Raw genomic sequence first — 26,253 nt, forward strand, 5'->3', positions numbered from 1 at the left:
AGAGATGCTGTTTCTTGTCAGGAAGACCCATACACTAGAGATTCAAATGCAACCTGATCCCAATATTCTTTAAAAACTCCCAGACTCTATCTAGTTTGGGATTCAACCAGAATTCTATCCAGAAACAAACCTTGATGATTGTGAAGAGCCTGCAGAGCCAAACAGTGTGGACTGCAGGGCCTTCTGTGGCCCTCCCCAGCACACCGCCTGAACATGCAGAGTAGAGCTAACCACAGCAGAGGGCCAAGTAGCTCTCTAACTCCCATGCATATGTGGGCCCTAAGTAGGTCAGGCTGGTGGAGATTCCTTAGCCACGGATGAATGGATAATGGTTTCTGAGAAAGAGAGATACCCTTTCTCCTTGCCCGTGGCATTTGTAGGGATGTCTTGAAGGCCAGTGGTTAGGACTGGGACTGGGTTCTCGGGTCAACCTCCATCTGGTCACATGCAAGTCTTTCTTTAGAGCTAAAAGACTCCCAGTTACCCTCAAAGTCCAAAGTATCTTTGAGGCAAATTTAATCCCTTAATGTTTCAGAGGTGACATTTAGAAAAGGAAAGGGAAGCATGAGGAATAAGCAATGTCTCACCAGCTACAATTCCAGCCACTAAGATGAGGCGGAAGGGAAAGGAGGGGGCGGGAGAAGGAAGTTGTCTCTGGGGTCCCAACAGAGTGTCTGGGGCTCACCAGGGATTAAGAAAAGAAAGGGAATGTTTATGATTTCCCTACCTGCGGTCCCTGCTCTGTGGTGGGATCAAAGGGACTCCCCACGATGCGCCTCTTGGCCCGCTCCACACTCCTCCTCACGAACTCTTCATAGATGGACTCCTCCACAAAGATGCGAGACCCGGCGGTGCAGCACTGACCTTGGTTGAAGAACACGCCCTGGTGGGCCTGCTCCACAGCGTAGTCCACTGCAAGGGAGAGAGTGGTGTCCTCAGTGTGGTTCACCCACAGAGGGCCCATCCATGCAGCCCCCTCCCCTCCCTCACCCAGAGCCCCAGGAGTAATGCCCCTCTCAGCCCACAGCATAATGGTGAGGAGGCAGCACGGGGGAAAGCACTGGATTGAGAAGACACCTTAGTTCAAGTTCTAACTAGATCCTGACGTGACTTGCTACGTGACCTTGAACTTGGACGACTTTACTTCTTTGAGTCTGTTTCTTCTTCTGTAGGAAGAGGGACTGGACCACACCATCTACAACAGGAGTGTCAAGTTCCAAGGGCAAGGGCCTGGGCAAATAATGTAGTGGCATGAATCCGCCAGCTAGCAAAACGGTCTGATGGAGACTCAGAAGGAAAGCCACATTTGGCTGTTGCTATGCATGAATGTAAGCCACTGGTTGCCAGATTTCCGATTTTAAGAAAAAACAGAAATCAGGATTTTTCATGTATAGTGTTCATATTTTAAAGTGCTATGTGACATTTCGACAGGGAAACATATGTATGCCCTGCACTGGGCCTAGGGACTGCTAACTTGCAATCTCTGATCTATAGAGAACCTTGTAGCTGTATGTTTAATTAGCATTATGGTGAATTAAATTGTAAAAGAAACGGATCTTCCTGAAAGACACCCAAATATCCTCTGCACTTACTGTAACTGTATAGCAGCACATAACTTTCATCTCAGAGCTTATACTTCAAGATACACTAGCAAATCTGGTGTGTGCTAGTTGCTAAATGACTGACTGAATCAACCGTTCCTTATCAGTCCATCAGTCCTGTCAATGGAGGAACTACTCCTCACGAGAAACTTAGGTTTGACAGTTCTGATCCCTCTTGACAACCAGCATGAAACTGATGCTGAACTCTTCACGGACTCCAAAGCTGGGGCTGGATGGCAAGCAATCTGCTTTCTGCTTTCTGACCTCCCAGTGGTGAAAGGGACAGCATCTCAGTCTGGTGGGATGAGAGGGAGAAAAAGAGGGACCAGAAGAGATTTTGAATTTTTATTTCCTGGCATGCTTTTCAAACCATAAAGACCATCCCTGTGCAGAATGGCTGAGAGGGCATCCTGCCTGAAGACATGGGGTTTCCTAAATTACTGCTCTACACCGCCAGAGGGTCCTACCTCCAAGGTGTAAGCACCTGACTGAATGTGCGTCGTCATTCTGGCTGAAAGTCACGGACACCGCAGAGGATGGGGGGACTAAAGAGAGGAGGAGTTGTGGGTTTGGGAAAATGTGGCAAGACTAGTGAACTAGAAATTTTTTTCCCATGGTCTACAAAGCCACCAGACACAGTTGAGTAGTTTCAGATTTCTAGAATCTAGGCAGAAGATATTTGCGGTGTTGGGAGGCTTAGACCATTGCCCTTCCCACCATGCAGCACAAAGCAGGCCTTCACCTCTTCTACCCTGCCCTGCGGCACCACAAAGTCAAAGGGGCTCAGGAGTGTCTAGAAAACAAACTCTGCTCAACTATCAACTGGCAAGCCCTCTTCCCCAGTACTAAACCAGCTGCCCCTTGGGAAGAAGTGTCCAGGTTCTTCTACTTGAAGCTTCTTCTTAGCCTCACAGATCTTTTCCTTAGTGTCCTGTCAAAAGTGGAGATACAACAGAGAGCACCAAGAGGCAGTGTACAGGGACAGGGAGGAGATCTGTTGTTGACTTACAATCAGCATCAGCAAAAATAATATTGGGACTTTTCCCTCCAAGTTCCAGAGTTACTCGCTTCAAGTTACTTCTTCCAGCTGCTTCTTGGATAAGCTTTCCAACCTGAAAGAAAGGAAATGGAAGGAGGTTTTGCACACCTAGCAGCTAAGATGGCCTGTGGCCAAAGCCAACTGGAGGCAATGGTGAGAGGCAGCAGGGATGGATCTTGCAAGGCAAACCAGCCCCGTGGATGATGCAAGAGTGGCTCCTGTGGTCAGCTTGGGTGGACAAGATACAAGTCAGCTGGGACACAATTTAATGTCTGTGCCGAAGTGAGCTGGAAGACTGCTTTAGTTTCACGAAGGGAAGAGAACTGAAAATGGGTTTTAATCTGGAATCTTAATCATTGAAAGGTTTCTCTAAAGGCAACTGGGAAGCACAATGTGACTAGAGGTTTTCCACCACTGTTCTGTGGCTTTTAGCTTTGGACTCTGCTCTTCCCCTTACACACACACACACACACACACACACACACACCACAAGCCAACTGGCTCCACATGAAAGGCATGATGAATGTAAAACAAACTTCATGGATTTATAAAACTGCCAGGTATGACTTTAATCACTTGGTTCAAAGAAAATATAGATGTTACACATTGGCCTCTACTTAGTTCTATAAACAAGAGGAGTCCAGACAGCTGAGATCTGTCTATATGTGTGCAATGCCTATTGACTTAGAAGCCAAGCAGACAAGAGGCTGGGTTGGAGATGGCATTTACCAATGTGTAAACTCGCATTTGTAAGGAAATTGGAAGTGTCAAAATGGAAACAGGGATGTACCACCTACAGCCTCCCTTCGAGGAAGAACACACTGATTGTCTCAGTGAGTAGAAATGCTGCCAACTTCTCCAGAGTCGGCCTCAGATGAAGGGTGTGTCCTTGTCCAATAGATTCCCTACCCTGGGTGGCCTATCCACTGGTGGCGGGTGTATAAAGACCCTCACTTTCAGCTCACCACAGCACGGCTCCAAAGGACCATCTGTGGTCCGCCATGCTGCCTGTTGTTGGTGGAAGCTACCAGGCCTGCATTGCAGTTCAGTTTCCCCTTGTGCCCACTCCCCTTCAGCAGGGATCCCCCATAAATAATCTGCATGGCAAACTCCATTTCAGCAACTGCTTCTGAAGACCTGAGCTGTCACAGGTGCTGCTCTACTATGGGGTAGAGGTCCCGTTACAGAAAAGGCCAAGTCCCCATAAAGCCCACATGGGCAGTTTGCTCTCACTGAGATGAAAAATGCAACCTTTGCCTGGAATCCTACTGAAAATAAAACATTTGAAAAGCTTGGAAAAGAGACGTGCTACATTTCAGCCCCTCCTGAACCTTGCTGAGATCCTCAAGTAGGGCTAGTAACTCCTCAAGGCTGCGTAGTCATGGTTGAAAGAAAAGGCTCCGGAGCCTGAAGTTCTACTGACTTTATCACTTACCAACTGTTTGACCTTGGGAAATTTATTTAACTTCTCTGAGCCTCAGTTCCCTCCTCTGTAAATGGGGCTAAAAATAGTATCTACCTCAGAATGCAGTTGTCTTGAAGATTAAGTGAGGGTACTTGGCCCTTATAACCCAGCCTGGTACACAGTAAGTACCCACACATGGTAACTATACATGGGTGGCAGAAGCCGGGCCTTTCTTCTTCCTTGTTCAATGCAGAGAAATAGAGCTGACTGTAAAAAGAGTTACTGCTGCTAGGCTTTCCATGCAGGTCTCCCCCATATCCCCCAAACTGCCTGTGCATATCAACTGCTTCAGGAAAATACTGGGGAAATGTTCTGACTTCCCTCAGTCTCCAATATTACTCATTCACTGGACTAAATGCTTTTAAGTTTTTATTATTATTCTCCCTCATGGCAAAAAAAAAAAAAAAGAAAAAAGAAAAAAAGAAAAGTAGAAGATATAGTTTCATTCTGAGGAACTCTGTGGCGGAAAGATAGTGATGTCTCTGAAAGAGCTAGAATTTCTAGAAACTAGAGAGTTTCTTAGTTTGCAGGACAATGCTAGTTTCCAAGGGGTGGAAAAATACTAACACGTAGCCCTAAAGATTACTGGGCAGGCATTAGCCCCCCAACCAGATGGCCCCTCTCCTGCCTTGCCAGCTTGTCTCATCTGTCTTCTACCTCACGGTAAACTCCCTGGGAAGACAAGCTAATAAAGACCTTGTTCCCAGGGAGACATCCTCCCTTCTCCCTCTTCTTCAGGAAGAAAATACACATATATGACGGAAAGGAGAATCTGGCTCTCTGTTCTGGCAAGAGAACAGCAGTTAGGTGAAAATTATGACTGAAGCCTGAGATCTTGAGTGAGAGTTTCAGGAAAACTGCACGCAAGGGCAGTTGGGAGAGCAGCACTGTGGGGAGTCCCTGACCAGGTGATCCCCCGAGACCGCCGATTCTAAGGAATTCTAGGGTTCTTGGCTCTCTCTGCCCTGATGGAATCCGTATGAACTGATGGTGACTCATCTTAAAGTCCAGGAAGATAAACAGGCAACTGCTTTCTCAAAAAAAGGCAACCAGCGGAATTCACGAACTTATTATTAGTTATAATTTTAAAAAACTAACATTTACTGAGTCATTCTGTGCCAGACATGTGCATGTTTGAGCTCATCTAGATCTCTTAAAAACCCTTCACAGCAGGTACTATCTCATTTTAAACGGGACCAAACTTAAGAGCTGGAGGTCAACTGGTCACTGGCAGGTCGGGGGCAGAGCCTGTCACATCCCAGGGAGACGAACACCAGGGCACAGCGGGGGGTCACTCTCTCAATGCCCCTCCCTTCCTCTCCTCCTGCTCCCCTTCCTGCCTGCCTTTCTGTATGTACTGAGCACCTACAGTGTGCCACACGCCACCAAAACCTTGTCCCTGAACTCCAAATTGATTCCAAAGTGACTAGGAATGTTACCTTTTGTAGATACAAATGATGGTCACACACCATCAGTTGCAAAACTAGCATTCTGATTTCTGATCGACATTGAGAAACAAACAAAAAGCACAGAGAAATTGCAGGTTTCATACACAGTAAGATGCTGAATAAATGTTTGGGGTTCATAACGGCAGTGATGGCCCAGCTGGCATCAGGTTTTTGTTACCCCTACCCCCTGCCATTAATCAAAAAAGTTCTAGGGGTTTGTGTGTTTTGCCACTGGGAATGTTGTCCAGTGATTATTTTCATGGCTACGGTAACTATACAAAAACCTCGCTCAGTCTATGGTCATCAGAGAATACCTAAGAATAATTTTTCCTGTGTCAGTGGTTTGCCAGCCTTTCCTTAGAAACCAAATTCATGCTAAACACTGCAAGGCAAATCTCAGATGAATAATGCCTTTCCTCTTCATCTTTGGAAGAAGGTCAAGTTGCAGCTCAGCCTCAAGAAACAACTGGATGTGTGAGGCCACGGGAGAACCATCCATCTGGAGGGGCCTCAGCACCAGACACTGAGAAAAACCCAGTTTTCACTGATCCTCCTTCGTTCAACACAGATTCCTGGTTCTCCTACTTAGTGCCAGGTGCAGTGCAGTGCACAGGCCTGTACCAGGAGCAGACTGGCAGCTAAGAGGACTGCATTATAAACCTAGCAGGCACTCAGGAAGTGAAGCTTTGAGAAGCTTGGAGAAAAAGCTGGGTCAGGTTCAACATTAGATCCCAGCCGATGGAATTAAGGTTTTGCAATACTTTGTTACGAGCTAGAGTCTGAGGGCTCTGGTCCTTATGCACAGACCTGGGCTTTGGAGAATGTACTATTGCTCATGAATTCTCTGTGTGGGAGGACAGAGGTTAAATGACCCCAGATGGGAGGCCCTCCTCATGATCACTCCCAAGAAGGGAAAAGAGATGGTGGAGAGAAGAGATACAACTCCAAGGCAGGAGATCCTTAATAGGGCAAAGTAATGCTTAAAAACAAAGAGTTCAAGTGAGAACTGACTCCATGTCGGCTTACAGAATATGACAGGTCCTGTGCGAATGAGCCTAAAATACAGAGGCTTCCAGAATTCCAGTCTATGGGGTTAGACAATTTCAGAAAGAATGAAATACAGGCACCACGCCAAGGCCTGGGATTGACTGGCCCTCCCCAGAGGAGAAAGCAGTGAGTGGCATTCTCTGGGGACGCGGGCCCCTGGTCAGAAGGCAGAAGAGCCTGGAGACACAAACGGGGCTTCAAGACACACAAGCTCTGGGAGGGGTTAAGAGTCAAGTCATTAGGGTGCATAAAACAAAGTCCTATTCCCATAAAATAGGCAACGTCTCCTGTCCTATGGCCAGCAACCTGGCAAATCATGAGCATACTGAGGGCTTGGGACTGCAGTGGGGCCCACAGGAGTGGGGAGACCGAGGTACTCCCAACTGCGGCTTGGCTCCTAGCTCCTACTGCAATGTGGGAAAGCCACTCTGGGGCCTTGAACCTCAGCTTCTTCACAGGCACAATGAAGGCACAGGCCAAGCAGTTAATGTCCGTGGTACTCGAGATGGCTGGAAGTGTTTAAAAAGACACATAGAGGTCCTGGAGCCCCTGCTCGTTCTGAGAGTCTGTCCACAATTCTGCATTCTTCTTGCTCATGGAGCAGAAGTAGCTTTCACACAAGTACCCAGCTGCACTGAGTGATGGGACAACCTGAACTTTTTTCCCAGTTTCCTGCACAGAGCTCATTATGAAAGAGCAAGTGACACCATTCCTGCCCTGTGGTTTCTTAACGTTGCAACCCCTGTAGTCCACTGGATCTGTGTATCCCAAAGAGGCGCAAGGGTGCGAAGTAGGGGGTCCCCCACATGCAATGGGACTGGGCTAGCTCTCAGCAGGAGTGCTGGCACACATCAACTCTGACTCCCACCCTTGTTTTGAATAGGCTTCCAGACTGATATGAGGAGTATTCCTGGAAGAGCCACAATGGACCAGAGCATGTTCACGGCAGCACAGCCAGGGAAAGAAAGGCAGTTTGGTGCTTTGCAAGGGAAAGGGTTATGTGGGACAAAATAACACATGAAAGGCCTTCTTCCTGTGCACTCTTTGCTCTTTCCCATGTTGCTTCCTGAACAGAGTTTCTGAAGTTAGGTAAACTTTTCTTTTTATTAATTACTGAATTGTCCATATTAGATAAGTGCTTTCTCAGAAATATTTCTTTTTATTAGTAATCACACGTATTAATAAGGGTGGATTCTTTCTCAGAGAAATGCCATGTTTAAAAAAAAATAACAAAACAGAAACATCTCAGTAAACTGGTTGGAGATGCCTGCTTTTTGGAATACATTTTCATTTCTTAAACCCCAAACAGATTGACTGTATGCTTTTTCCCTCCTCTCCTTTCTTATTTTTCACTGTGCTACTGGCTAACCATGATGGAAATAAGAATGCTGAAAATATGCATAATTGGCTATTTCTTGTCTTTCTGAAATATCTAGAAATAATAGCTCAAATCAGTCTGTTCAGATTTCCACCAGAAAGTAAAAAGACCAAGATATTTAAGCAGCTCCTTTAATTTCAGTGTAACAGCAATTTCCAAACTTTGTCCATCTTGGCTTATGAAAGCCAATATGGTCGCTAACCACCAGTTCCCCATCACACACCGGCCTCTCCAGCCACATGAAACCACTTGCCTTTCGTTGTACAAGCTGTTTCATCTGCCTAAAATGCCCTTCTTCCCCTTGCTTGCTGATAAACTCATTTTTCCAGACCTGCTTCTGCTACTTCTGCTGTAAAGCTAGCTTTCCAGACCCACCTTCCCTAAAAGTCTAATCCTCTGATCCAAAACAACTCTCACCCTGTTCTTGTCTAATAGTTGTCTTCTAGACCAAATCTGCGAGCAGAGAGACACTCTATCTGACACACATATGGAAGATTTGTTGGGCAACTGCACCAGAACATGACACCTGTTCTCAAGGTCTCTAGAAATCAGAGACTAGGAGGGCTTTAGGGAAACAAGTGAGCAATTGGAATATAGGATGCCTATGTCCAAGGTAGCTGTATTCTGCTACAACTCACAGAATAATCTTGGGTTTCCCTGTACTTATCTTTGGCTTAAATTTCATCTTTTTAATGAAGGGGGAATGACTTCATCTACTACTGACTGAACAGTTCCTGGGACTTAAAAATTTTTTCTACGTCTAGGCTCTTCCTCCAGAGATTCTGATTATTTTACTCCAATTATTTTTAAAAGTTCCCCCAGAGCATGCTTTTTTAAGAATGGATTTATTTATTTGAGAGAGAGTGTGCATGAGCAAGAGTGGGGAGAGGGAGAGAGAATCTCTAGCAGACTCTTCACTGGGCATGGAGCCCAACATGGGGCTCGATCTCATGACACTGAGATCAGGACCTGAGCCCAAACCAGGAGTCAGATGGTTAACTGACTGTGCCACCTAGGTGCCCCTGTCCCAGAACATTCTAATGCACTGCTAAGGTTAAGAACCAAGAGATTCAAGAATCTTTAAGGGCATTTCTCCCACACTTGTCTCTCACCTTGCATCATTCATTTCTTCTCCTTTCTAGTTGTGCAACCTTACTGTTTGCTAAGCACATACTGTGCGCTGTTTGTTGTCATAAGCGTTGTTTAATCTCCATGTTTCAGTGAGGCAAAACTACCCCATTTCATAGTTGAAAAAAAAAAAAAAAAGTGACTCTGGGAGGTCCAGAAATGATTTGCTGATAGGCACCTGTGAAGAGGCGGAGCCAGCCCTGGACTCTGAACGCCCATCCCACGCCTCCAGTCCTTCCTGCCCATTACAGTTTCTCTCTGTGGCTCCTGCTTTCTTCTCCAGATGCCCTCCTGGGGGTTAAGTTCCCTCTGCTAGGACGAGAATCCCAACCCAGCTAACAGGCCAGATCAGCTGTCTGGTACACTTAGCCGTCTGTCTATTAACTACACAGGACTCTCCCTTTCTATTTCAGATAAATAAAAAAGGCAAGATTTTGTTTCTTGGTTTGCTTTGATAGGAAGACACCTGGAGTACTCAAGTCAATGGTACGATATTCCCACTCACCAGGTGAGCTGAATAAAGGGCTGGGCATCTTGGGGCATCTTGGGACCTGCTCATTATCATCCCCAGCTCCCAGGAGGGGGACCCACTGCAGAATAAATAAACAATCTTGGCAAGCAAGCAGAGGCCACAGTAGACTTTTTCTTAATTCTCCAGTACTTGAGTTTTGACTTAAGTATTAAGAAAAGGAAAAAAAGAGAATTTAAAACCTGTATATCCAGAGGCACTGACCCATCGAACTGGTATTTTTGGTTCAAGTTTTTAGATGGTTTGTTTGCTTGTGGACTCATACCCCCTTAGGAAGAGGAGCATTAACTTTTTTAAAAAAGAGTGAAAACTCCAGCAGGCTGCCTCCCCCACCAACGGAGAGGTGGTGAGGCTATGAGAGGGTGAGAGTGAGAGAGAGAGAGAGAGAGAGAGCGCTGCCCCAGTTCCTGCCTCCAGCAGCAGCAAGGGCGACAGCACCGTGCGACATGACATTCCTCCCACTTAGGAAGTGAGAGGAGAACCCCGGCTGCGTGAATGAGACGCAGTGCTAATACAGCTGTTAGCTACAAACATTTGCTTGGCACGAATCAGTCTGGACTCTCCTGTAGTTTGCTTTGATGGTCTCTCTACTATCTTGTTGACTAATGATGAAATCATGGTTTGTTCATCTAATTGAATAAAGAAAACACCACACCAAGCAAAGTGCAAACTGCCTTCCTGTCCTTGCTTGAGGTTGTTTATTGACTCTGTGTTTATAAGAGCCCTTTTATATTCACTTATTAAATATTTACATGCATCGCTTATGTACTTAGCTGTATAAGGAGAAATTAATCCGGTCTTTAATCTGAGGGAACTGTTTGTTTTTCAAAGCCCTTTTGCTAAAGTAAAATGGAAAGCAGCCACCTCAAATAAGCTTCTTGTTACTGCTGCAGACATTCTGTGATGTCCCAGTAAGTCCCCTCTCCCTAGGGCAAGCAGACCAGGAGCCATGTTCTACTCTGTATTGAAGTGACATGTTTCCTCTGGAAGAATCTACACAATTTCCCAAGGAGCTACAAAGTTAAACAACAATAGATGAATAAAGAAGTAAAAAGCAAAACAAAACAAAACAAAACAACAACAAAAAAAAAACGGATGAAAGCAAGCTGAAAGGGAGTTTGAGAATTACGGGATCCTTTGATTTGCCGGTGAACGTTCTCTACCCACCACCATTAATATGTGTAATTGTAAGTTGGCCTTCATATTCTAGACAGATGCTTCTCCCTCGGGTCTTCTATGGTCTATCAGTGGTATCAATCTGAAGAAATTAGGAGATATTCCAGAGGCCCGAGGAGTGGTTCTCCTGCAAGTGAATGCCAACCTCTCTAGGGAGAGAAAGAGCAAATAGAGACCAAGTTGGAAGAAGTCAGGGAAATTTGCTCCATGCCCACTACAATGGGCTGGCTCACTGCTCTGAGTATTCCCAAGGGCAAAACTCCTCACAGGGCCACCTTCCACTTCATTCTTGTTCTCAAATTCTCATCTCTCTCTCTCTCTCTCTCTCTCTGTTCCCTCCATTGAAGATCTGCATCTATGAAAATTTCATATTTAGTTTTCAATGATCTCCTGTTAAGATAAAGAATTTCCTATGTTATATAAAGTTACAGTAATGAAAGGAAATAGTGTGGTACTGGTGAAGGGACAGACACATGATCAGTGGAACAAAACAGAACTAGGAAAAGACCCATACAAATAAGAACAGCCGCTTCCTGGGAAAGGCGCAAAGCTGATTCAGCAGGAAAAAACTGTCTTGAAATGGTGCTGGAACTCTTATTATCGACTTAAAAAAAAAAAGTAAAGAAGACTGGGGCACCTGGTTGGCTCAGTGGGTTGAGCCTCTCTGCCTTTGGCTTAGGTCATGATCTCAGGGTCCTGGGATTGAGCCCTGCATTGGCCTCTGCTCAGCAGGGAGCCTGCTTCCCCCTCCTCCTCTGCCTGCCTCTCTGCCTACTTGTGATCTTTCTCTTTCTCTGTCAAATAAATAAATAAGTAAAATCTTTAAAAATAAATAAATAAATTTTTAAAAAAAGAACTTAGTTCTTCACCTTACAACATGCACAAAAATTAACTAAAAACAGATCAGAGACCTAAATGTTAAACATGAAACTATAAAATTTCTAGAAGGGAGCATAAGAGAATATATTTGTGGTGTTAAGTTAGGTGAAAATTCCTTAGGCATGAAACTGAAAGCCTGATCCATAAAATTAAAAAATTAATGAATCAAATCGGATGTCACGAAAATTAAGAACTTCTGGTCTGCAAAAGACACTGTTAAGAGAACTAAAAGATAAGCCAAAGACTAGGAGAAAATATTTGCAAACACAATGGACTTGTATCCAGAATACACAAAGAACTTTTAAAATTCAACAATAAAACAACAAAACAGTAAAAAATGGATAAAGATTGAAACATACTTCATCAAGGAAGACATACAGATGACCAACACACACATGAAAAGATGCTCAATATCACTCATTAAGAGGGAAATACAAATCAAATCCAAAATGGGATATCACTTCACAACTGTCAGAATGGCTAGAATCAAAAATATTAGACATAGCAAGTGTTGGCAAGGACATGGAGAAATGGGAACCCTTAGGCACTCTTGGTGGGAATATAAATTGGTGCAACCATTATGAAAAACAGTTTGGAGGTTCCTAAAAAAATTAAAGATAGAACTACCGTATGATCCAACAATCCCACTTCTGGGTACTTATCTGAAGAAAACAAAAACACTAACTGGAAAACATGTATCTGCACCCTCACTGCAGCCTTCTTTACTAAAGCTAAGATATGGAAAAATCCTATGTGTCTATCATAGGATGATTAGATAAAGAAATTGTGGATTTATGTGAATAATGGAATATTATTCAGCCATAAAAATACCAAACTCTTGCTCTCTCTGACAACATGGATGAACTTCAAGGGCATTATGTTAAGTGAAATAAATCAGAGAGAGACAAATACTATATGAGTTCTCTTATATGTGGAATCTAAAATAACTATATTTTATATGTATGTATATATATATATATACATACAAACATATAATGCTTGCCATCGAGAGAAAGAAATATCAGGTGTGTGTGTATGTGTGTATATATGTATGTACATATATACACACACAACATATGTGTGTGGTGTGTATGTATATGTATACGTATATGTAGATGTAGATATATGTATGTATACCAAGTTCATAGATACAGAGACCAGACAGGTGACTGCCAGAAGCAGGGGGTGGGGAGTGGGAGAAAAGGGTGAATTGCTTTTGTTTTAGTTTAAATAAACTGAATTCTTAAAATGGGGGCTAACATATAAAGAGTAAGTATTGGAAACAGCCTGTCTTTCAGATTCTCCATCCGCAAAGCAGGTGCTTTACTCTATGGCAGGACCACAGCTGTCAATATGTCTGCACTCAGTGTTTCAGCACCTCTGATTCAGAAACTAACATTATAGGGAGGAGGGCAAGAATCCAAAAGTAAAACATGTGCAATGGAAACACCACATAAAATCAAGTACCTATATATAATGCACACACATACACAGGTGATAGGATCCTAAGAATAAGGGGAAAGACCCTCAACTGATACACTGAGATCTATAAAATATTTAAATAAAATTAAAAAAAAAAACTGAAGGAACCCACTTCCAATTATGTCACATGGTATGCTACATTGGTCTATCTCATGATAAGGTTTGAACTGATTATTACCTAATTTCAAACACCGTTAAGGATAATATGTACAATGTCTGATTTCAACCCACAGTCTGGAAGAGTCACTTATAAGCTAGTAATGGGGTTACCATATTAACAGGATCTTCTGCAGGTGTTGTCTAGTTTAATGCTCACAACCACTTCGTAAAGTAGATGTCACTCTCCCCATTTCATAGAAAACAGACTCAGAAAGCTAAAGAACAGGTGGAATTTAGCTTAATAATAATAATCTACTAATTATATATTTATGGAATAAATTTGTAGCAAAATGTTTTTAAATGGGCTTCTATAATTTTAAAAAACTTAAAATGTGGTGCATAGTCAAAAGTTCCCAAGCTATAGATATATTACCCTGAAGATACAGATGTAGTGAAAAGAAGGGCCATAAGTGTACCCCAATGTTCACAGCAGCAATGGCCACAATCACTCACAGCAGCAATGGCCACAATCACCAAATGGTGGAAAGAGCCGAGATGCCCTTCAACAGATGAATGGATAAAGAAGATATGGTCCATATATACAATGGAATATTATGCCTCCCTCAGAAAGGATGAATACTTAACTTTTGTAGCAACATGGACGGGACTGTAGGAGATTATGCTAAGTGAAATAAATCAAGCAGAGAAAATCAATTATCATATGGTTTCACTTACTGGTGGAGCATAAGGAATAACATGGAGAACATTAGGAGAAGGAAAGGATTAAGTGAATTGGGGGAAATCAGAGGGGGAGATGAACCATGAAAGACTGTGGACTCTGAGAAACAAACTGAGGTTTTGGAGGGGTGGGGGGTGGGGAGATGGGTGAGCCTGGTGGTGGGTATTAAGGAGGCCATGTATTGCATTGAGCACTGGCTATGGTGCATAAACAACGGATCTTGGAACACTGAAAAAATAAAATTAAATTAAAACATTTTTTTAAATCCCCACTATGTTGAGATAATACTACACATTTATTAGAATGGCTAAAATTAAAAAGACCAACCATACCAAATGCTGGAGAAGATGTAGGGGAGCTGGAAATGTTATACATTGCTGGAAGAAATGTAAGATGGTACAGCCACTTTGGAAAACTGTTTGGCAGTTTCTTAATCTACCATATGATCCAGCCATTCCATTTCTAGGTAATACACACACACACACACACACACACACACACACACACACAAAAACTTGCACATGAAATGTTCATAGGAAATTTTATTGATAATAGTTCCAAACTAGAAACCACCTAATGTCCACGAACAGCTGAATGGATGAACAAATTGTGATATATCCATAAAATGGAATATGGCTCAGCAATAAGGAGGAATGATTACCGAGATACACAGCAAGGATGGATTTCAAAATTAACGTGTGAGTAAGAACAACCAGACAGAAGGGTACATACAGTGTGTTTCTATTTACATGAAATTCAAAAAATTGCAAATGATCTGCAACAGGAAAAAGCAGATCAGTGCCAGGGAATGGGAAGGGTATGGAGGGAGAGAGGAGAGAGATAGCAAAGGGCCAGCAGGAAACTTCCAAGGGTGATGGATGTATTTGCTATCTGAACGTAGTAAGGGTTTCATGGGTAGATACATACATCAAGACATATCAAATTGTACAGTTTACTATATATCAATTACACCACAATAAAGCTGTCAATAAAGACATATTAAACAACGAAAGGGTTACTTTATCAGAGTAATTATGCCATTCATCTTTTTGTTTTCCTTTCTGAACTGTTGTTGGGGAAATTATATTGAATTTACTTGGCTAATTAAAATACGATTTGAGGGATGCCTGGGTGGCTCAGTTGGTTAAGCGGCTGTCTTCGGCTCAGGTCATGATCCCAGCATCCTGGATCGAGTCCCACATCGGGCTCCTTGCTTGGCGGGGAGCCTGCTTCTCCCTCTGCCTCTGCCTACCACTCTGCCTGTGCTCGTGCTCTCTCTCTCTCTCTAACAAATAAATAAATAAAATCTTTTAAAAAAATAAAATAAAATAAAATACGATTTGATGGTTTTAATTAAAGTAAAATGCATTAGGAATAAATCAATTAAATTTTAAGACAATTTGAGCTTGACAGGGAGAGAGAAGTAGTGATGAGAAAAAAAGAAACTTTTTTTTTAAAGTTCTTTTTTTTTTTTAAAGATTTTATTTATTTATTTGACGGAGAGATCACAAGCAGGCAGAGAGGCAGGCAGAGAGAGAGGAGGAAGCAGGCTCCCCGCCGAGCAGAGAGCCCGATGCGGGGCTCGATCCCAGGACTCCGAGATCATGACCTGAGCCGAAGGCAGTGGCTTAACCCACTGAGCCACCCAGGCGCCCCAGAAAAAAGGAAACTTAAGGGAGAGCCAAGGTGGTAAAAATACAGAACAGATCAGAGGACAAAAGAACTAGAAAGAGGCAACATTTGAGATAATCAGACTCAGTAAGAACGAAGCACCACACTCACTAGAGAAGTAGACCAGTTCTCATTAACCTGCATGGATGGTAGAACAGAACCACTGCGCCAAGGGCTCACGGGGCAGATAACAGAAAGGAGGGTGCTCCGACAGCAGAAGCAGCATGCGCAAGGGGCAAGGTCACAGAACAGGAAGGCACGGCACATGCAGGGCTTTGCAGGTGGTCTGGGAAGGCTGAAGATAGGGGAAGGTGCGGGGCCAGGTCATGAACCAACCTGTCCATGACCTGGAGGAGTCTGGACATCCAGGTGGAGGTGTCCACTCTGCAGTTAGAAAGCAGACGTCTAAGCTCAAAAAAGAGGTCAATAATTAGAGTGAACTATTCCAAGGAAATATTCTAAATGACATACTGTGTTGACTCCCTCATTGGATTATTTCATATTGATAAATGAAACATTAAAGGGACTGATTATGTTACTCCAGGTGAAAAATCTTTTGTACTGAAGGTCTTATAGGAAAGAAGAGTTGGAGCACGTCAGTCATAACTATTGGTTTCTGAACTTGGCATTAAATACCTTTAATTAGTTAATGCCAAGTTCAGAAACCAATAGTTATCAGTGAATGACTGAAATGAACCTGTACCCTCCCTCAGGAATAGTGCTTTTATGCAGAGAAGGGCAAAAAAAATTGCTTGTAAGAAGAAAATCTGATCAGCTAAGCCTGGAGTGTAAAGTTTTTAATCAACCCATCAGCTGATTCTCTGGGCTCCATTGAACCACCTCTGCAGAGGTTACATAGGATAATACCATGACCTTGGAGCTGTGCTAAGCCCGGAGAACCCTCTGCAGAACAGGTCTAAAGCACAGAAGAACTAGCGAAGAGAGGGAGGAGGAAGCTCATGAAGAACTCGGGGGATCTTCAACTCTCTGTGCTAGGGAACCCCAAGGTCATTTGTCAAACAAGAAGTGACATAAGGGCATCTTTACTGGGATCCAGCACATAGTAGAGAGTCCCAATGTTAACCAGATGAAAGGGGACTCTGAGTTCTAAGATTATCAAAGTCCTTTCCCTTGGGAAGCTGGCAAGCCCATGTAGGCCTTTCGGGGCTCCAGGGCTGCTCCAGGATCTAGGGAGGGTAAGAAGAAGAGTGTCATTAGCTACACACAGACGAAGTGGCAGAGGACTTGCTGCGGCGCTTGTTCCTGAGGTGTAGCTTGTGGAAATAAGAGAAGTCTTAGCTCTTTACAGGGGCACTGTGTGAGTGTCGGCTTCTTCGGAGAAATATAATCACGGCAGAACTGGCAATGAGTACCCCCATGTTCCGCCAGGGTTTCCCCGATAACCAATGCTGCTTAGTTCTGTAGTATGTGTGAGCTTTTGGAAAGGTTTGTAGACTTCTAAATAAAATATGGGCCCTTTGTACAAATCAAAACCACAGTAAGATACCACCTCACACCAGTCAGAATGGCTAAAATTAACAAGACAGGAAACAACAGGTGTTGGCAAGGATATGGAGAAAGGGGAACCCACCTACATTGTTGGTGGGAATGCAAGCTGGTGGAGCCACTCTGGAGAACAGCATGGAGGTTCCTCAAAAAGTTGAAACAGAGCTACCTTACAACCCAGCAACTGCACTACTGGGTATTTATTTACCCCAAAGATACAAATGAAGTGATCTGCACCTGCACCCTAGTGTCTATAGCAGCAATGTCCACAATAGCCAAACTATGGAAAGAACCTAGATGTCCATCAGCAGATGAATGGATAAAGAAGATGTGGTGTATATATATATATATACAATGGAATACTATGCAGCCATCAAAAACCACAAAATCTTGACATTTGCAATGACGTGGATGGAACTAGAGGGTATTGTGCTAAGTGAAATAAGTCAATCAGAGAAAGACAATGATCATATGATCTCACTGATATGAGAAATTTAAGAGACAGGATGGGGGCCATGGGGGGAAGGGAGGAAAAAAATGAAACAAGATGGGACTGGGGAGGGAGACAAACCATAAGAAACTCTTAATCTCAGGAAACAGAGGGTTGCTGGAGGGCAGAGGAGGAGAGGGAAGGGATAGGGTGGCTGGGAGCTGCACATTGGGGAGGGTATGTGCTATGGTGAGTGCTGTGAACTGTGTAAGCCTGATGATTCACAGATCTGTACCCCTGAAGCAAATAATACATTACATGTTAGTTTTAAAATATATATATATATACATACATATATATATATATATATATATATATATATATAAAATAAAATATGGGCCCTTTTTGCTGTTTCTCTTTGAGAAATTATGAAGTGTGTAGGGAAGGGTTTGGATATGATGGCTGTGCTAAACTGATTCTGAATTCACCTTTACCCCTTCTGGTGCTTAGAAGAGATACGATCCCTGGAATGAACTTACAGAAAGAGTGACACTGTGACAGCTGTCAGTTTGCACAAATGTTCTCTCTGGCACAGGTTAACAAACTCAGAGTTGTAGCTGTTTTCTTGACCAGGCCTCGGAACACGTTTTGGAGTATGACCCAACTAGTCCAACTATGTATAAACTAGTGATTCCTACAAGTTAGTGAACATAAGAATCACTAGAAAAACTTACTAAAATGAGAATTCCTGGGCCTTGTTTCCAGTTGTTCTGACTTAGAGGCTCTTGGGTGGTACCCAGGAATTTGTATTAAACAAGCCCTTCCATCATCAGCTGCGACCCCCTCCCCAATCCCCGTAGGTGAGGGAATCCTTGAAAAACTACTGGAGAACATGGCAACCATGTTACACTTTGCTGCAAAGAAACTCTCCCTGGGCTGGGATTTGGTTCCAGCAAACACAGGTTGTGGGAGCGGCCCTCGCTCTTGGCTACAACGGAATCATACACAAGTTCCTTAATAGGTACCAAGTGTCCTCTTCAAGCACACTCTCTAAATCGAGTACACTATGCCACTTAAAAAAAGAGGGGGAGATTTATAATCAGTTTATCCAAGCAAGTACCTGGGCAATCTTTCAAAAAAGTAAAATAGAACAACAAAACACCCCCACATTTATTAGAAGACAAAAATATCTGTAAACCATTTATAAAAGCCCTAAAACAAATGGAAAGTAAAACCACCAGAGGACAGCAGGAATTAGGAGTTATTCATAGCCCCTCTTAGTAGAGGAAGAAACGAGGGGTCAGAAAGACTAAATAATTTGCCAAAGGTCACATAGCAGGAAATTTGGAACTTGACCCCAGGTTGGTTGAATCCAGCCCCTTCTAGTCTACCCACTTTCCCAAGGATAAATTCTTCTATAAATTTCATTTAAAAACAAATAGAAAACAATGACAGCTAATATTTACTGGTACTTTACTAAGAATCAGGCCCTGTCCTAAACATGTTACATATGTTAGCTTATTATGTCTTCACAATCCATGAATTAGATACTTTCATCCCTTATTTCCAGGTAGGCATTCGAGGGCTAGGAGGATAAAACAATCACACGTACTGTGAACAAATCCACACCACTATTAAAGAGGCTGAAATTATGCCTAGTTTTCTGATATGGATCTAACATATCTTATTTATTCTTGATTGCTTTTAGTGTGACTTGAAGACCATGCTTGGAATTTCTTACCAAAAAAGCGATTTCGTTCTTTTGTTTTGTTTTGTTTTTTTTACCCCCTTTGTTTTTTTTTAAAGAAGCAAAGTATGGAGTTATGATGCAGTGTTCTTTCAAGCTTTCATTTAGCTAAAGAGGAGGACTTTATTTCCCTTTAAGAGGCTCTCAATAAAGGACTGAAAGAAATTAACTCAAGCTGAACGACATTAAAGCTCTAAAATTCTTAAACTAAGGTAAAGAGTCTATGAAGAGGTCTTTGTGATCATGAGACTGATTGGACTGATTACTGACGGTTTGGCTCAGTGATTAACTTTGGGTTATGAGAAGCCACTGGACAGAGATAGAGATTAATCCGGCCTGAAGAAAGGGGAGAGTAACATACTCGAAGGAGTAGAAGGATGATTTATGAGGAACAGGTACAGGATTAAACCTAATATGTTACCTAACTCTGGCACATCTTTGTGTCCTTTGAATGTGAACTACTCCCACCAGAATGCTGGGATTCAGTCACTGAACAGCTGCTGTCCAGTGTTGGTTCCCTCTACCAAGTGTTCGGGGCACTAGGAAATCAAACACACACCAACCTCTTAATACGTCGTGTCTGGCATGATTTAGGTTCTTAGGGCTATTCCCCTCACCCCATCTCTATAAGGCTTTTCACTTCCAAAGAGACTGTTAAGGATACACACTGATTTAATATAAAATCTACAGTTCTGGAACTTCAATGCCTGTGAAAAGTAGAGCTGTCTGAAATGACAGAAAAATGAAAACTACCTTTGCTTTTGAGGGGCAAACAGTGAAACCTAATGTCATATTTTACAACCCAGCAAAATATGGATTGAGCTTTTTGAAAGTCCTGGTCCTTAATATCAGGCTTGGGAAACGATTCTGAGAACGGAATGGATTCCCGTATTTGTTGCTTATCTGCCAGTATCAAGCAACACATTACTCACAAAGGTCCTCGCGCCTGGGGTTACTGTCCTCCAAGTCCTTTGTGTCCACTGGTCCCCATATCGCCACCATTTGATTCTCCCCCAAGACAAAAAAGGGAGACAGGCCTACGTTTCCACCAGTTATGAATATGAACTGTGGAATTAAGATGTAGAATTATCTTTTTCTTAAATATTGTTGTCTCTGAATGAAGTAGCTTTTCATTTAAACTTAAATATCTTGAACTAATGACATCCTGATAGTGTTGTATGGTGGCCGATGGTAGGTACACTTGTGCTGAGCCTAGCATAATCATCGCCTCTAGCTCTGAGATCTAGCCCCCACCCAATGCAGTCCTTCCTCCTTCATGGGGCAAACAAATATTTATAATGCATGTTGACTGCACATCAGATACTACTTGAGGTAGTGAGAAGAATGCCCAAGATAGACTCCAAAGAGAATGCCTCCCTAAAACCTCTGTATATGGCCAGAAATAAAATAAATTTATAAGCTTACTGACAATGATCTATCCAATTTGAGGCAATGAGGACAAGGACAAACTATGGGAATTAGAAATCTGCCTAATCATGGGGCGCCTGGGTGGCTCAGTGGGTTAAGCCGCTGCCTTCGGCTCAGGTCATGATCTCGGAGTCCTGGGATCGAGTCCCGCATTGGGCTCTCTGCTCAGCAGGGAGCCTGCTTCCTCCTGTCTCTCTGCCTGCCTCTCTGCCTGCTTGTGATCTCTCTCTGTCAAATAAATAAATAAAATCTTTAAAAAAAAAAAAAAAAAAGAAATCTGCCTAATCAGAAGATGCCACAAAGACTTCTGCTTCTGGTCATGATGGAATAATGGCCCTGAAATTGGCTTCCCACTGTAAACAACTAGAAAAATATGTGAAACAGCTTTCTTCAAACTGGGCAGTGGGCAGTACGGGACTGTGATCCTAGAAGTGAGAGAAATGAATAAGGGAAGACCTCTTTGGCAAAAGACTTTCTCGACTGCAGCATGGGATGGGAAGATCAAAGTAGAACAGGGTGGTCTCACTAAACTGAAGTAAAAGACTGGAGTTCACAGAGGCTGCGGTGGCTTAAAGGTGAGGGGCTTAGAACCAGATGGAGAGAAGGAGGTCCGGAAATTGACAAGGGGTTCCCCTTGAGTCTCTGGCTGAATGCTAAGCTGGGAATACATAGGATGAGAGTTCACGAGACTGGATAAAGAACAACAACCAGCCTGAATGACTGGGTCACCCGTCAATATAACTTGCCAATACATAACATTGTGACTTCAAAAAAACTACGGGACTGACACGTAAATGAAGAGATTTGCATGGTGCTCCTAGACAAGAAGTCAGTCTTGTACAGAAAGCACTCATCCTGATTTAGTAAAGATAGATAATGTAACAACAGTCAAAATTCCCAGAGTTTTTAGGAAGAAGGCAAAGTATTTAGAAAATCAATTTGAAATTTTAGCTGAAAGGATGGACAAGAATAGCTGAAAGGTTTTGAAAACCAAATAAAAGAGTACCTTGCCTGCCATCTTGAAACATCTTTTTTTAAAGACTGATTTATTTATTGTAGAGCAAAAAGAGAGAGAGAGAGAGAATGAGCAGAAGGAGGGGCAGGGGGAAAGAGAGAGGGGAAGCAGACTCCCAACTGAGTGGGGAGCCCAAAGTGGGGCTGGATCCCAGGACACTGAGAGCATGACCTGAGTCGAACCCAAGAGTTGGACACTTAACCGACTGAGCCACCCGAGAGCCCCTATTGCAACATTTTTTAAAACCTAGTAATTGAAGCAATCTGGCATTAGTGAAAGAAGAGACAAACTTTTGAGTCCTAAAACAAAAACATGTTTATATGGAAATTTATCATATAATGTTAATGTTGTTTTCAAATTAGCTGCAAAAGGATAGATTAGATTATTTAATAAATACTGTTGGACTAACTGAACACTCACTTATAAAAAAATAAACTTAGTCAATATCACTGATCATCAGGGAAATATAAATCAAAACCACAGTGAGATACCACCTCACACCAGTCAGAATGGCTAAAATTAACAACAGGGGAAACAACAGGTGTTGGCGAGGATGAAGAGGAAGGGGAATCCTCTTACACTGTTGGTGGGAATGCAAGTTCGTACAGCCACTCTGGAAAACAGTATGAAGATTCCTCAAAAGGTTAAAAATAGAGCTACCCTTGGGGCGCCTGGGTGGCTCAGTAGGTTAAAGCCTCTGCCTTCGGCTCAGGTCATGATCCCAGGGTCTTGGGATCAAGCCCGGCACCGGGCTCTCTGCTCGGCAGGGAGCCTGCTTCTTCCTCTGTCTCTGCCTGCCTCTCTGCCTACTTGTGATCTCTGTCAAATAAATAAATAAAGTCTTTAAAATAAAAAATAGAGCTACCCTTGACCCAGCAATTTCACTACTAGGTATTTACCCACAGAGTACAAAAATACTGATTTGAAGGGATATGTGCACCCCTACATGATTATCTACATTGGCATTATCTACAATAGCCAAACTATGGAAACAGCCCAAGTGTTTTAATTGAACTATGATTCAGTGATCCAAGAGTATGTTATTCAACTATGAAATAAATGAAGAAGATCTGTAAGTACTGACATATAAGGTGCTCTATCTCATTTTATGTATTATGATTCATTTTTATTAAAAAAGATATTGTACGGCAGAAGCCCTTAACTGGCTCAATCTGAACCACTGACTGGTTAATTTAATTAATTGATTTATTTTTGAGGAGGGAGCATGTATACAAGTGTGGGAGGAGCAGAGAGACGGGAGAGAGAGGAGAGAGAGAGGGAGGGAGAGAGAAAATCTTAAGCAGGCTCCATACCTAGCACGGAGCTGGATGCGGGACTAGATTTCACGACCCTGAGATCATGACCTGAGCCAAAGTCAAGAGTTGAAGGCTTAGGGGCGCCTGGGTGGCTCAGTGGGCTAAAGCCTCTGCCTTCAGCTCAGGTCATGATCTCAGGGTCCTGGGATTGAGCCCCGAGTCAGGCTCCCTGCTCAGCCTGGAGCCTGCTTCCCCCTCTCTCTCTGCCTGGTTCTCTGCCTGCTTGTGAATTCTCTGTCAAATAAATAAATAAAATCTTAAAAAAAAAAAAAAAGAGTCAAAGGCTTAGAAATCAAGAGTCAAAGGTTTAACCAAATGAACCACGCAGGTGCCCCATGACAGGTTAATTTTGGAAAAAAGGTCAAAGCAAGGAAAGATCCTTAAATATTTCATTTTAATTTAAAAAATATGTACATTCATTCTCTAGTCTTTGGATGTGGAACCAAGGACTTTTCTTTAATTATGGGTTTACCTTTCCTTTCTGATGAAACTATTCCCCTAAAATACTGTTTAAGATTTCTGGTTTCAGTTTCTTTAAAGTGGAGTGAAGACTTAAAAATATTTGCAAAGCCAGCCAGGTGCACATTCTATCCAGCTTTATGCTTTCCCCCAAGTTCTTATAATTGTCTTGCCCACTCCTCGTTGATTGCAGTTTTTTAGGCATCTAGCCCTTAGCAAATCTTTTCAAAGCACCGGACTCAGTTTAAATAGGAGCTATAATTTCCTTTCAGGCCCATGTTTTGGTGTATATATTTCATTAAAACTGCAAATTACTGTAACAAGTACAACTAGAATAAGAGGTTTGGAAACAAGATTAACTCTTTACGAACATAAAACTCAAGAATCTCTAACTATAAATTAACACTCAGGTTTATTAACCAATCTCTTATGAAACTTTTTAACATGAGTCAACTTAAGTATGGTTAATTGCATCTACTGATATAGTCAAGCCCTTCCAGCCCCCGTGGTCGGGTGTGGGAGTCCCGAGCCTCCCGCGGCTGCAGAGACTCACAAAGGGGCTGGTCTGCATGGACACGTGCTGCAAATGCAAACTTCATGCCAGATTTCAAAGACTTTGTATTGAGAAGAGAATGTAAAATTCTGGGACAATGACTTGTTCCATTGATCCTGAGTTGAAATATTATTTTGGAAATACTGGATTAAATAACAGACATTGTTTAAATTACTTCCACTTGTTTTGTAACTTTTTAAATGGGGCTAATAGAGAATTTTAAGTTACAAGTGTTGCTCATTGTATTTCTGGGATGCAGCTCTGTTCTAGATGTGCAAACATCCTTTGTTCAACAGGGAGGTCATCTGTGAAGTTCTAATTGAAACAATGAATCAGACCTTCTTTTTATCATCTCTGTTACCTGAATCCAAGACATTTAGAGTAGCCTTTCAGAATACATCTTTCTAAGCGGACTTACAATTCTTTATCAAGGGTCAATAAATAATGGCCCATGAGCCAAATTTGGCCTACTGTCTATCTTACTATGTCCTGCAAACTAAAAACTGTTAATGTATTTTTAAATGATTGGGGGGGGCAGGAGAATCAAAAGAAGATGAATATTTGGGGATGTGAAAAAATTATATGAAATTCAAATTTCAGTATCCATCAACAAAGTCCGATGGGCCTGTGGCCACACTCGGCTAGTACCTTCCCCCAGGCCGCGGCCTCCTAGTTCACGAGGGCAGAGCGGAGTAGTCGCAGCAGAAATGAGAGTATTGCAAGGTCTCCAACATTTCCTCTCTGGCCTTTCCCGGAGAAGTCTGCTGACCCCTGCTCTTTCTCATCCCTTAAAGCTCAAGGGCATAGTTAGATGCCAGCTGCATCTACAGGATCTAGTGAGAGAGTGAGGAGAGCGAGCTGTGTTTCCATTTTCATCTCCACTACAGATGAGTCCGGATTTCCAGCTTCTTAACCTGCTTCTGCCATTAACGTCCTTGACTCAGAAAAGTGTTTAGAACCCCAGCTTCTGGGATTGATTTTGTTTGTTTTTTTTTTTTTGCCTCTGGGAAGTGTCCCTTTTATTTCGAAACATAATAGGGTGGGGTTTTTTTGTCTTTTTTTCCCCCCTGGGACAGGTTTTCCACAGATGGCATCACGATAAACACTCCGAGACTTGCACCACTGAAAGGACAACGCACAACTTGACTTCCACTGTCGCGAGGCTTCTAGCTATGGCACCCATGCCGCCCCCTCTGCAGGCCTGGCACTCATTTCTCTTTCAGTGTCCCGCCTCTAGTGATAACACATTCTGCTTTCTTTCCAACCCTCTCCTCACTCATAGGACTGTTCCTCCCCCCACGGCTTCTTGGGTACCTACCTCCGTTGACCCTGTGAACGCAATCTTGTCTATGCCAACGTGAGACGCTATCGCCGCCCCAGCCGTTGGCCCGTATCCTGGCAAAATATTGATGACTCCCGGTGGAAAGCCAGCCTAACAAAACAGAATTGGAGGAAATGTGGCTTGTGAAAGCTGATGAAGCACATTAAATCGGATATGCCCCAGTAGGCCCCAGCCACAAGGGGAGTGGGAGTCACTCCTAAAGGCGGCTTCCCTTACCTCCTTGATGAGGGCTCCCATGTAGAGCGCGCTGAGCGGCGTTTGTTCTGCAGGCTTAATAACTACTGTATTGCCACAGCAAAGAGCCGGAGCAATTTTCCAAGCAAACATCAGCAGGGGGAAGTTCCACTGAAAGGAAAAAACTCAAGGTTGATAAATGAAAAAATATTCCTCTACCACTTTGTTTTCAAGCTGGGACTGCTCGGATTCCTCAGATGACTCCTCCACATAAATCCTGTCCCACCACAGAGCATAGATGTTTGGAGATTTTAATTCCTTCATGAAGAAGAGAATGGGACTGGCCTTGAAAATCTCTCCTTTTCTCTAGGTTCAGCAAATTACTGTATCCCAGTGACCCACCAAAAGAAATCTCCGGGTGAAAAGGGAGTCTCTGTTTTTTGCTTTGTTTTGGTTGGGTTTTTCATTGTTGTCATTTTCTATGTTTTTAAAACTAGACTTTGGTTCCAGGAAGTTCTTGGGCACGAAAACTTGTTCTTGCATTTGTGTTTTTATACCAGGAACTGCAGACGGGTTGGAGAGAACTCTTCCGTGTGGACGAG

The 26,253-nt window shown here is 42.9% G+C and overlaps 1 protein-coding gene across 2 annotated transcripts in view; it reads right to left on the reverse strand.

Moving 5' to 3' along the window:
- The window catches only part of ALDH1A2 (aldehyde dehydrogenase 1 family member A2), a 97,286-nt gene that overhangs the window by 11,393 nt on the left and 59,640 nt on the right, over positions 1 to 26,253 (reverse strand). For both annotated transcript variants that reach the window (XM_047738081.1, XM_047738080.1), the window contains 4 exons: positions 25,694 to 25,822; positions 25,454 to 25,567; positions 2,611 to 2,713; positions 728 to 912 (listed from right to left, as the gene is read on the reverse strand). In XM_047738081.1, the coding sequence (XP_047594037.1) occupies positions 728 to 912; positions 2,611 to 2,713; positions 25,454 to 25,567; positions 25,694 to 25,822 (531 nt within the window). The remainder of the gene's footprint in view (positions 1 to 727; positions 913 to 2,610; positions 2,714 to 25,453; positions 25,568 to 25,693; positions 25,823 to 26,253) is intronic.

The sequence above is a fragment of the Lutra lutra genome, chromosome 7 (assembly GCF_902655055.1).
Source record: "Lutra lutra chromosome 7, mLutLut1.2, whole genome shotgun sequence".
Lineage (NCBI taxonomy): Eukaryota > Metazoa > Chordata > Mammalia > Carnivora > Mustelidae > Lutra > Lutra lutra.